Here is a 13663-nt window from a genome sequence, read left to right as displayed (position 1 = left end):
GTATATATTCACTTGTGTTTGTGTTATTTTTGCAGGTGGGATTTTTGTGTTGTCATCGAGCCAGAACTGATCTACCGGTATTTTAGGGTGTGCTGATAAAAGCATATTTTCTGTTGTTTCTAGTGTAGCGCGCGCCGCACCTAAAAGCGCGCGTCGCGCGCTTAGTGACTTCAATCACCCCTTCCAGGCAGAGATGAGGGCGCGTCGCGTGCTGTACGTATTTTTGAAAAAAAAATTTAGTTTGGGCCCGACCCAAATCTTTGTCTCAAGAAAAAGAAAAACACACATACACACAAATCTCTAAGCTTTTGCAAGTTCTTCCTTTACTTTTTCGTCTCTTTATCTTCATCATCAACAAAGGTAAGTTCTATGTTCCTCTCTTTCCATTAATTTTGTTTTAGAAGCTTAATTTTTTTTTAGATTTAGGGATTTCTTTGAAATTTATGGAAATTAGGGTAGAAACCACGCTTTGACTGTAAATATTGCCTGCTGGGACCCTTAGAAGGGAGGAGAAGCATGTTCTCCTCTTCTGTTTTGCATAAAACTAAATTTTTTTTCTGGGTTTCGCAGAGCGCGCGTCGCGCCCTTGGTGCAGTTTTGAAATTTTTTTTATTTCATCCTGAGTCCATTAGTTGGGCCTATTTTGTAGTTTGATGATGAATGTGGACTGATGTAAGCTTTTATTGTGAGGTTTTGCTTAATAGTGCTAACTTGTTTCAATTTGTGTGTGTGTTTCATTTGTTTTAAATTGTGCAGGTATGGCACCTATTTTGAAAAGAAAGAAGACTGTTTCTGGTGAGGGATCTTCCTCACAGGCTGCTAGATTTGATCGGTCAAAATTTCAAGGACCGGATCAGGAGGCTAGGTACCATGAGCTTGAAAGCCGTGTTGTGTGGAGCGAGCGCACGGTAGTTCCTATTGACCACGGCCACTTCCAAAGGGCGTGGACTGCTTTGTCTGACACTTGCTGGGACAAATTGTTCAATCCAGGGCAATTCTATTAGGTGGAGATTGTCAGAGAGTTCTATGCAAACGCTTTTCTTGGAATGATTATGGGTTTGTGCAGGAAAGCTGGAGTCCGGTTTCCACCTGGGGGAATGATTCCCATGGATGGCGTTATAGATGATATTTTTGCTAACAGGTACTGTCTTCCTGGTGGTCGTCCTCATGGTGTAGCTGTTAATGCACATGACCTTCCTGATGCTGCTCGAGCTGTTCCGGTTGCTGCTGCACCGCCTGCTGGTTCTCAGTATGGTGATGCAAGTGATTGGAACTATCAGAGGCACATGGCGCATCAAAGAGCATTTATGTTTTTGCAGGATTCTATCCGACAGTTATCTCTGCAGCAGCCTGTTGGTTCCAGGGATGATTTGTCTGCTTATGCTTCATGGCCTGAGGGCAGGCCAGATCCTGAGGAGGGGATGGAGCAGGATGATCAGGAGACTTCCGATGAGGAGTAGATTTTTTGTTGTTTTTTTTTATGTTTTGTTGTTTTTAGTTTTTATGTTAGAACAATTTTTAGTACTTTGTTTTTAATTTTGTTCCATCCTTTTGGATGAGGTACTTTGAAAGGCTAAGTTTACGCCTTTGGATAGTTAACACCGTTTGGTGTGTTTATATATATATATATATATATATATATATATATATATATATATATATATATATATATATATATATATAAGTTCAGTTAATTTTATTATCGCATTTAATTTTAAGTAGTTTTATTTTAGTGTTTTTGTTGAAGAAATAATGGTGTTTGATAGTTGTCCTGATGATTAATTAGCTGGAACACGAATTTATGTTGTCACGATGAATGGCGGTGATGCAATGCAATTTGAGTGGTGATGATATAAGTTGAAAACTGTACGTGCAAGGTACATCCTTTATCGTTTTTTTATCAAGTACCTTTGATTCTGATGCTTTTAACTGTACAAATTAGTTGTCATTAATTTTGGTTGGTAAAATTAGTTCAATTGTGAATCACTTTAGCACAGATTTAGTTGTGAGGAGACTTTCCACTGTATATATATAATTGTGCTGGATACCAACAATGTGCGTTTTAACTCGTTTTCCTTATGATTAATCTTACATTTTTATTAAATTGTGTAAAGCATGAAAGTGATCAAAGCATTTTGTTTCGCATTACGAATATAACTTCTCTACCAAATATAACCTACCCGGTGAGTGTGTGAGTATTTGCTAACCACTTTGAGCCGCTTTGCCAAGATTCAATCGGTATCATTTCCTTGTTTATAATTGCCGATTTTTTATCTGAATCTTGATGACTTTCTTTTAACCTTAAAGAGTACCATGAAACGTGGTTAGGATTGATTCCTTTTCGCCTTAGAATAGGGAGCATTCGTGATTATGTGCTGGTAATATTCAAGGTGGGGAGAATAAAAAAAATGTTTGTATTGGTGTGGAGAAGAAAATAAGTGATTGCTCAAGAGAGAAAAGAAAAAGAAAAGAAAAAGAAAAGAGCTTTGTATATAGCTAGTTTCCCTTAAATTAAAAGGGTGAACTCTTGAGCAATAAAAGTGTGTGATCGGTTGATAGGGATGTGTGGATGTAAATGTGATATTGAATGCTCTCTTAGGTATTGACCCTTTCGTTTCAGTGGCCTTGAGAAATGACATTTCCTTGTTAACCAAGCCAAGCTGCAACCCTAAAGTCTTTGTGATTCTTGCTTTTACGCTTTTTATATATCTTTTGTTTAGATGAGTCATAATCAATTCTGGATGTTTGCGTCATTGTCTGGTGAGTGTTAGGATCCTCCATTTTTGTTCTCTCAATAGAGAAGTGCGTAGGTGTGATTCATTCTTGAACTTCTTTTGCTTGTGGAATTTCTGACATAGAATTTGTATGTAGGATTAGCATTGTTATCATGGTACTTTGATTGAAATTGGTAAGGATTGATCTTTGTGTACTTTTGGAATTTGAACCATTCAATTGTTCTTGTTTCCACTTGGTTGTTTCATTTGTGATATTGTGTGTTCCCGGTAATTTATCATTGTTTTGTTTGAGGACAAACAAGAGTTTAAGTTGGGGAGAGTTGTTAGGTGCCAAATTGTGTTAATATTTAGTTTAATTAGTGGCACCTTTCGACCATTTTTATCGAGTATTCGTACAATTCCCTGAAGTTTTAGATAATTATTTATAGTTTATAATTTTTAACTTTCATTTTATGTTAATATGTGTTTTAGTTATGATTTTGTAGGTCTTAGCTCATTTTGGGAAGTTTTGAGCTTGTTTTGGCCTTGTTTGAAGACTGCTGGGCAGAGCATAGCACGCATCGTGTGGTAATAGGGCGCGTCGCGCCCTGGGCAAGGTATTTTCTTGAAGCTTCCAGCAGAGAGAAGCGCGCGTGGCGCGCTTGGGCGGTTTAACTTTCAAGTGTATTGGCGCGATGCGCGCTAGAGGGCGCGACGCGCCCTTGACAGAAAACAGAATTGCTATTTAAGGAGCAAGTCAGATATTTTCCAAAGGTTGGATGATCTTAAGATCTCAAAGAACCCTAAACTACTGTAGCAACTGAAGAATTGGAGAATCGAAGCCTTGATCATCGATTAATCGTCGTAGATGCTTGTTGTTCTTCATCCTTACCTTCTTGAGCAAGCTACCATTTTCATGGATAGCTAAATCTCTTTTGTATCAAGATAAGATGTAATCCTCCTTGACTTTTGTATGTATTTCTTGTGAATATATGTGTATGAACAAGTTATGATCAATATAGATGGTTTAGTTTGTTTGTTAAAGCTTTTCTATGGTATAAATGTTTGAGACATCAATATTTGTACCTTGATCTAATTTCATCATCTATCAAACTATGAATTGCTGACATGGATTTAGCGTTTGATATTTACTTAGTATCGGTTTATAAAACGTTATTTGTATTGTTTAAACGGTGGAGAAATCGGCGGTTAAACAATACGGTAAATCTAACTATATCGTTGCGGACACGGACGGTATAGACGTCGATACGTAATTATATTGATCGTTAAGAAGTTCATATATATATATTTATAGGTTGACATACGAAGTTAGGTCGATGAAATCGAATCTTGATACATTTTCTTTAACTTAGAACTTTCATTAATTTACTCTTTGCTACTAAAGTATTGAATGATCTTTTGCAAACTCAAAACCAAAGTAACCTTAACTCAAGACAAAATAAGCTATAGAACGGCGGTGATATCGCAATAATCCCTGTGGATACGATATAAACGAAAAGTACTCCAGTATACTCGTTCAACAGACTACTGATATTATTATGAGACTTCTGTATTATTATGAGACTACTGATATATTATGAGACATATTTTTTATTGAGTATTTTTACGCTTAAAATCAATTGTCAACAAAATAGTATAATCCATAGTTTGACATATTAAAAACCAATATCTCATAATCTAACAAATAGTATATCTCCTAGTCCGACATATTAAAATTCAACATCTCATAATCTAACATATTTTGGCAGTATAGGCGTAAGATGTTGCCAATGTTGTAACCGCCCGACAAATCCTACCATCCAAGAAGTCGCACCTTTTATGCGATATTTCTTCCAATCAGTTGTGACAGGTGGCAACGAGAATTCTTCATTCATGTTTACATGTAAATAAAATAAATATCATAATCTAGTCAAATAAGGATTGAATGTAACAAAGTTGTGTTACTAATTACCTGAACTCAATGGTTTTCATTTACAAATCCAATGTAGTAAATGGATGCATTAGGTGAATGTGCACTCATCATAGGAAAGTAACTCAAACTAGGGTTACCTAAAGAGACGAGAACAACGTTATGCCTATTAGCTATTATATAGCCCATATCAGATAATGTCATCCATTTATCAGGTAACTTCATAAAAACTCTTCTGAAATGAAGCTCTAATGTTGCCCACTTGTATCTTGATATTGTCATTCATAGCCTCCCAACATTTGCATAAATCACCTAGGTTGTTCTCTAACATTTGCTTAAGTTTCCAATGCGCAGACTCCACCCTTTAAATAAAACAAAACAACTAATTATCCGTAATATTAAGATAAAGAAACGATATCGTAAAAATCACATAAACACACCTATTAGTTGTGGTGTTGCCCAAATGTAACACTTGATTGATCCATGCTTCGACAAATCGATGTCTATGCGGTGTCAACCATGTGTCATTCACATAATCAATAAAATATTTCGAGTCAACACATGCATCCTCAAGTTGTTTCAACCTTTGATGGCACTCCATCTCATCACTAGCTCTTATAAGCTCATACCACATTTTCTCCACAGTTTCTCGCATATCATCCACAACATGATCCTTACACTTTGATTTCACATTTTTGTTGATGTGAAATCGGAAAAGCAAATTAGTTGTCTTTGGAAATACTGTTTCAATGGCTTTCATCAAAGCAAGATATCTATCAGTCAAAATTATTTGTGGACAAAAATCCTGCTCAATAAACAACTGTTTCAACTAATCAAATACCCAACAAAAAGTCTCTGTCTGCTCAGATTCCATATAGGCATAGGTAACAACAAATGTTAATTTAGTTGATGTCATACTAACTATTTCAAACAACGGTTGCCTGTACTTCTTTGTCTTGTATGTGCAGTCCATAATCAATACATAGGAAACATATTCAACTGCTTCATTGATTCTGGATGAGCCCAGAAAATATCTCTCCCAACTTCTGACTCATCCTTTTTCCTGCTCCAGTAAACATAACCTGATTCTTCAACCAACTTGAGCAATTGTTGCATTTATGTTCTGGGACCCCTTATGTCTTTTTGTATTTTACTCTTATATTTGTATATTTGCGTGATCCGAGTGACATTCTCCGGGTCACGCTCTTGCAATGACAATAATATGTAGTCGACTTACGAAAGCATGACCTTCAAATCTATCAGGTAAGCCATGGTTGTGTACTCCGCATTTTACATCAATTTTCCATCCAGAACCATCTTTCGACGGTGTTTACCTAATTTTGAAAGGACAACCACATCTCTTACTAGCACTTTGAGTTTCGCTATCTGTTTTTTTATTTTCCACCTTTATCATAACCAAATATTAATTTGTCACTTCTTCCTCTCTTGCCTGCTTTGGTATCTGAACGAGTTATTATAACTGTCACTTTTTTCCTGAGTCCAACCTCCCTAATCCAACTTATCGCCTCTTCTCTATTAGCAAATTTTTGACCAGTTACAAAAGCATTTGTTGTATCCACGCATGTCTGATTTACGTCGTATTTCATCAAAGGAGGATCCACACCTGGCAATTAAAATGAAATAAATAAACATAATAAATATTTTTTTTTAAAAAAAGAACCGGAATACTCATGGATGGGTTATCCGGTTGGTATATTTAAGAACCGGAACACCCCCCAAAGGGATATCCGGTTGGTTACTTGTAAAACCGGAACACCTCCCAACGGGTTATCCGGTTTTGACTATTTTACTGACCGGAATTCTGCATCCTGGGTTATCCGATTGTCTTACATTTAATTTCTAGTTGTTCACATCTCCGTACAAATAGTAAAACTAAAAAATAATAACTAAAAGTAAAAAATTAGAAAAGGACAAAATTATTTTTTTTTTAAAATTATTGAGATACAGATATAATTGTTGGAGTAGAGGGCATAATTTTCCAATATCATGTTAGAGAATCCATCATGTGAGAGAATCCATGTTTGTTTCATTAATTTAGACAGACAACACTATGGTACCCTTACTAAAGGTCAAATCATAATAAATTTCATTTTCAAAGTAAAAGAGAAAGCTAATGGAAACCAACAAAACATTAGTACGAGAAATTAGGTAGTCGTCCTATATGGAACACGAGGATCACGTGTTGAGGCATTTCTTAAAACAAAACAAAAATGAAATATTAAAAAAAAACCTCTTTATAAATAGACCTATGTAGCTGCCAAGAGAAACACACGAATCATAATAGAAAAAGAGCAAGTGAGAGAAAGAGAATAGTAACAATGGTGTTGATGAACAAGAAGGCAATGATGAAGTTAGCTTTCATGCTTTTCCTCTTGGGCTTCACCGCAACTGTTGCTGATGCCCGCTTTGATTCAACTTCCTTCATCACTCAACTGCTCTTCAATGATGGTGCTGGTTACAGTATCAAGTCCACAACTACAGCATGCTGTAATTCCTGCCCTTGCACAAGATCAATCCCTCCACAGTGTCGTTGTACTGATGTTGGAGAAACATGTCACTCTGCTTGCAAAAGTTGCCTTTGCACAAGGTCTCTTCCACCAAAGTGTCGTTGCACTGATACCACTAACTTCTGTTACAAAAACTGTAACTAACTATGTTAGTGTATACCATGCATGTGATGAGACAAATTCCATTAGGATTTGTTTTATGTTATGTGCATGGAAATGATTAATGAAATAAAAATTACCGCTTGCCCGTATGTGCAGTTTGGTTTTTGCTAAACTGTTGGGTTAAGTGTTTGTGGTTAATGATTTTGCCTTTTAAATTATTTAGTTTAGTCACTTATTTAAATAACGGCTAAGTATATTAATCAAATCATATACTTGTGTACTAACACAATTTAAATGGATATTAGACCTAATTTAAAAGAGATATGATATTGTTACACTCATTTGTTCATTTGTGACACCTACACCATACTTTATATGGTTTTGTAATTTATATCATGTTTAATAATTATTTTTTCATTTTTCTTGGCACAAATAACATATGCCTAGGGTGTAGTTTAGGAGGTGTAAAGATGGTGTTGGAATTCTAGTGTCAAAATAATATCCCTCAATTTAAAATGAAAGTATATGGTTGCAATCCAACAATAAAGATATGATTTCTTTGTATAATATCATATATTGGGTTTTGTGGGTTTCAAATACTTAGTACTATGACAAAGGGATAGAAAACCATGCGTGTCGTTTTTTTTTTTAAATTTTAATTTCACTCTATCTTTGCTCAGTTGAAGAAACAAATAGAGAAAATACGAATTTTATTACTCGTAAAAATTGAGAGTGTCCTTGGAATCGAAAACCATTTTATATTGTATGATTATATATATATATATATATATATATATATATATATATATATATATATATATATATATATATATATATATATATATATATATATATATATATATATATATATATATATATATATATGGAGCATATCAAGTGAGAGCATTTTTAAATGAGAGATGAGAGGAAGAAATATCAACCATTGGATTCATCAAGAGAGAGAATGTTAATACATTAATGAGGCTATTAATTTCTCTCTCTTGATGAATCCAATAGTTGATATTTCTTCCTCTCATCTCTCATTTAAAAATGCTCTCACTTGATATGCTCCCTATATATATATATATATATATATATATATATATATATATATATATATATATATATATATATATATATATATATATATATATATATATATATATATATATATATATATATAGCAAGTTCTATTAATATGGAGAACTAAGGATTCTTCAATCCGATTACACGAAGAAATCGGAAAACCCGACAAAAAAAAGACATTACAAACCAATTATAATTACGAGAGGAAATACAAGGGATCCTTGATGAACTCGTAAAAAGAATAATTGGGGTGAGTAATTTCTCTAAAAGACCATCTTCAAACCAAAGCCTTTATATTCTAAACCGTATTGTTAATGTTCCATTCTTCATTAGGTCACCCCATTCCTAACTAACCATAAGGTCACCCCAAGCCAAACAACTCATAACTTTCTAACTTTAACCTTAAGTATACGGAAAAACGAATGCCAACTCATAAAGTTCGAATGGCACTCTTCCTCCTCCCTAACCGGTTTACCAACCCAAAGCGTATTTTCCTTCCAATTAAGCTTAACCACATTGCACTTAAAAAAGGAATGATCTCGGTCTTCCAAATCAACTCCACAAAATGTACACTTTAAATTATCTAAATAGAAGAAAATATCTCTACACACCAAGAGATTTTTTGTTGCAAGTCTATTAACAAGGAGTCCCCAACCAAACGCCTTAATCTTGAAAGGCACATCCGATTTCCAAACTAGCCCAAAAGCCTCATCACATTTTTTCGGAGGGCCAAAAGGAATGTGAAAACTGGCATAGAAATCATAGCAAGAAGCTACCGAAAATTCCAACCCCGAATTCAAGTTTCACTCCACCTCATCCTTACTGTCCGCCACTATTTAAAAAACTTCCAACCAATTCCGAAGAAGCATGAAATTGGTAAAAAGACCCGAATTCTCCATAACCTCCTCCGTTAGGCCTAAATCACCCCACTTCCAAATTCCCTCTTTCCAACCACCCATGCTCGCCACCGAAACTTTCTTCAAACAAGAAGCTGAAAATAATTCCGAAAACTCCTCTTTCAAGATAAAATTCCTCAACCACTTTGATTCCCAAAAAGGAGTACTATAACCATTGCCAATAACAAACCTACTGCAAGTAACAATCAGGTCACAAAAAGAGGAACTCCCAATTTTTACAACGTCTTTCCACCAAGTAGAATAAGTAGAAACGAACTTGTTGTTAAAGCCTCCACAAAAAATGATAGAAGATAAATTACCATAGCGGGCTTTACGAATATTGTACCAAAGAAAATCTTTACCTTGAAGAATCCGCCATCTCCATTTGTTTATAAGAGCTAAGTTAAACACCGAAATATTTTTGATCCCTAAACCACCTTTCTCCAAGGGTAAATTCACTACCTTCCAACTAATCCAATGAATCTTCCTCCTTTCCTCCGCACCTCCCCATAAAAAATTATTTTGAATCTTAGTGAACTTCTTCACCACCTTCGAAGGCATCTTGTAGAACAACATAGTGAAAATAAAATTTAAATGGATATTAAACCTAATTTATAATGAAAGTATATGGTTGCAATCCAACAATAAAGACATGATTTCTTTGTTTCCATTCTCTAATAAAGACATGATTTCTTTGTTTCCATTCTCTAAAATATCATATATTGGCTTTTGTGGGTTTCAAATATTTAGTACTAAGACAATGAGATAGGAAACCATGCGTGTCTGTTTTTATATTTTTTTTTAATTTCACTCTATCTTTGCTTAGTTGAAGAAACAAATAGAGAAAATACGAATTTTATTACTCGTAAAAATCGAGTGTCCTTGGAATCGAAAAACCATTTTATTTTGCAGTAGCTAGATCAGAATTGAAGCACAAAGTGAACCAAAAAGAAATATAAAAGTTCACAAACTTGTCAGTTTTAAGGGGATGATGCAAGTATTTCTCTCTATTTATTTTAAATATTTAAATATGTTTTTCATCCACGTAAATCATTCAAAATGCAATTTTATTCACAAACTCTTATCAATTTTAAAGGGATGGTGTATGAAGAGAAGAATAAGATGAACATTAAAAAAATCATTAAAATTAAGAGGTTTGTAACTCTCGCATTTAAACTCGTCTTTTTATAGTCAAGCAATTTGTTGACTTTAAGTGAAGTGGCTTGCTATGTTAACTTCCGTTAGAGTAAATAGAGGGTTGAAATTAAAATTGGGGACATAAATGATTTAAAGCACTCTCAATCGAGTGACCTCTCTCTCAATAATGCATAAGATTTTAAGAAAAATCGGGAATTTTGAAGGTCTGGAGCAAGTTTGTTTGGTCAAAATACATCCCTTCGTCGAAATCTTTTTGGTGTGGAGATCACTTTTAAACAAGACTCCTACAGATGAGCAATTGAAAAAGAGAAGATTTTCTTTCCCTTCCAAGTGCAACCTTTGTAGTAGGTTTGGGGAATCTGATCAGCATTTGTTTTCTGACTGTTAGTATGTTGCTACAATCTAGATTTGGTTGGTCTCCGCTATGATATTCACACTTGGATTCTTTGTTGGGGTGACGTTTGGAATGTTTGCAACAATTCTTAGTTCGAACAATGTAAGTTGGTTTTTAATGTAGCAATTATCCATCTTTTCAAAGCGGTTTGGATGGCTCGAAATAGTGCTAGATTCAAAGATAAAGTTCTTCCTGTTTCTTGTTCTATTTCTTTCATTTTTTCAGTTTGTTTCTTGCCTGGAAACAATGCTAAAGTGGCCTCTCATGTCAATATTCATGATTTTTGTGTTTCTGAAATGCTTCTAAGTCGGATTATGTCCTCTTAAAGCTCCACGGATTCTTGAGGTTATTTGAAAGTTGTCTCCTCATAGTTGGATTAAAATTAACTGTGATGACGTGTCTTTAAACAATCTAGGTCCTTATGTTTGCGGTGGTATTGTCAAAGATCATAAGGGTAGGTTTCTTGGTTATTTTGCTTCTTTTTTAGGTGCCTCAAACTCTCTTATTGTTAAACTCTCCGGTGTAATGTCTGCAATAGAGTTCATTAATAAGAAGAGTTAGCACAACATTTGGTTGGAAACATACTTTGTTTCTGTGGTTCAAACCTTCAAGCCTCCGTCTATGGTGCTTTAGCAAATCCACACCATAAGAATCAAACTGTGTAAATATCACTTAAAAAATATCTTTTATTGTTTCTCACATTTTTCGAGAAGGGAATGGTTGTGTTGATTCTCTTGCTAACTTAGGGCTTATGATTACATATTCAATTCCTTTTAACTTGATACCTATATTTGTGAGGATAAATTTTTTAAAATAATAGACATGACTTAAAGGTTTGTTTCTCTTTGAGAGGGTTTTGATATAATCTCCCCTCTCTATTTTATTTTTTTTCTTATATTTAGAGAAAATCTCAGTCCACCCCTTGAATCTCTTAACTTCCTGGCGAAATTCCAATTTTGCCCCACCTGTCTTGGGATGGTTTCTACGGTACAAAAATGCCTCCTCTGTCACCCTAATGATACCCTCCACAAGACGCAGGCCAACATACCCCTCAGGGAACAAACCATCAGCAATGCCTACCCGCGCCATGTCAGCAATCTCACGACACCGAGGAAGAACATCTTGAGTATGGTCCATCTAAGCCTGATGAGCCCGCGCCATGTTAGCAATCTCACGACACCGAGGAAGAACATCCTGAGTATGGTCCATCTAAGCCTGATCAGCAATGTCCATCTAGGCGAAGGCTCTAGCACACGGAATGTCCTCAGTGTAACCCGACACCTCTCCCCAGCCAATAATGTTAGGGAAGTGTTGTAGTATCCAAGCCTGAAAAAAAAGCGGTGATCAAACATACTATCACAAATATATAATAAACTTTGAGAAAATGTAGAAGGATACAAGACTGTTACCACTAAGAGGGTACAACTGCCACCCACAGTCCTCGCCTTCCATAGGCATCCCTCTCTGAGTCTGTGGTAGGTGTACACCAGTGTAGCCGCTTCTAGTTATACTCATGGACAAGTGCAAGCTCTGATAAGTACGTTAGATAAACGATATTTGTGTACGTTGAGCTCGTGTCCACAAAGAGCCGAGTGCTTATCAAATATAGTAAGTAAGTCCTCAGCACCCACTCTCCGTGTATATCTTCCTCTGCCACGTCACCAGCAGCTTGATGTGCCGCATGGAGCTCCTTATCATATATCTGTTGCAAGGTGTGAAACCTCACATGCGCCCCGCGGGTCCTCTCTACCTCCTCAAGTGCATCAGTAGGATCAACCCCTAGCTCCTCAATCAGCATCTCCATCGCTTCCTCCTTCGTCAGCCTACCGTGATTAAGGAGGATACCCCTGATAGGTAGATGCAGGAGGCATGCATCTGTGTGGAACCCTCCATATCTTCTCGAGGCCTCCGTGATGCAGTAGTAGATGGAGTAGGCCTCAGAACTGGAACGAACGAAGAAAGCCCGTCAATTGGAACGGATGGAGACGGTCTGACTAAAACAGGTGTAACAAGTACATCGGGTGCAACAGGTACATCAGCTGAAACGACAACTCCACCTGTCACCTATGATACTACACGCACCCGTTCGCGCTGCACGGATGCATGCTGTGCAGTCCTCCCATGTATAATGTGATCTAGATGGTCGGCCATAATATCTGCATTATTATTTAATAAAATCGAGTAAGTTAGTAGGTAGTTATAACAAGAAAAAGAAAGAAAAAAAATATCAGAACCTTCCACAGATGCATCATGGATGTATCTTACATTTCAGAAAATGAGTTTCTTCTAGGTGCATCTATGAAATGACCCAACGTTTCACTCTTCTGTAGATGCATCTACGAAAGGTTCAGAAACCTCCAAAGCGTACCAATGGCGCGTGGTCACTGTTGCAGAGGTGTAGCAGTGAATTTGGTGAGACTAGAGTCATGGGAAGACTTAGCTCATTTTAATCAGAGTCGCCACCGCGCTTTATTATTTCCAAAAAGGAATGGGTGAAAGAGCGAATAAAACCCACAAAAGTTTTTAAAGTCAAAACTAATAAACTTATCAGAGATCTAACTACGAAAGGTTTGTTATACAAGGGGAAGGTTTTAAGCACCCCTCATATCCATGGTACTCCAGGGGAACCTCTTTGTTTTCATGTTATTTTCTTTTTTTTTTATAAATAACCTTTTTTTGTGAAAAACCTATGTCAAAAAATTGTTGAAATAGAGGGTAGGGATCGGAAGAGAAGTTTTTGAAAGTGAGCTTGATAAGATATCGCATCTTAGGCCTACATACCCCTTAAGTGCAATAAGAAATTCAGAGCTTTTGTAGTTCCTCTTTTTAAAAAGGGGAAATAAGGGGGCCAAAGT

General features: G+C 35.9%; 1 protein-coding gene across 1 annotated transcript; it reads left to right on the top strand.

The window, feature by feature from the left end:
- Positions 1–6983: 6983 nt before the first annotated feature.
- Positions 6984–7316, top strand: LOC131614348 (Bowman-Birk type wound-induced trypsin inhibitor-like). The gene has a single exon (XM_058885944.1). It carries the CDS (start codon positions 6984–6986, stop codon positions 7314–7316), a length of 333 nt encoding a protein of 110 aa, XP_058741927.1.
- Positions 7317–13663: the final 6347 nt, after the last annotated feature.

Source organism: Vicia villosa, linkage group LG6 (assembly GCF_029867415.1).
Source record: "Vicia villosa cultivar HV-30 ecotype Madison, WI linkage group LG6, Vvil1.0, whole genome shotgun sequence".
Lineage (NCBI taxonomy): Eukaryota > Viridiplantae > Streptophyta > Magnoliopsida > Fabales > Fabaceae > Vicia > Vicia villosa.
The sequence above is the reverse complement of the archived record's forward strand: the minus strand, read 5'-3'. Positions and strand labels throughout refer to the sequence as shown.

What these genes read in the sequence shown, in the direction of transcription:
- LOC131614348 (XM_058885944.1), top strand. Translation starts at nt 6,984, where the DNA reads ATGGTGTTGATGAACAAGAAGGCAATGATGAAGTTAGCTTTCATGCTT.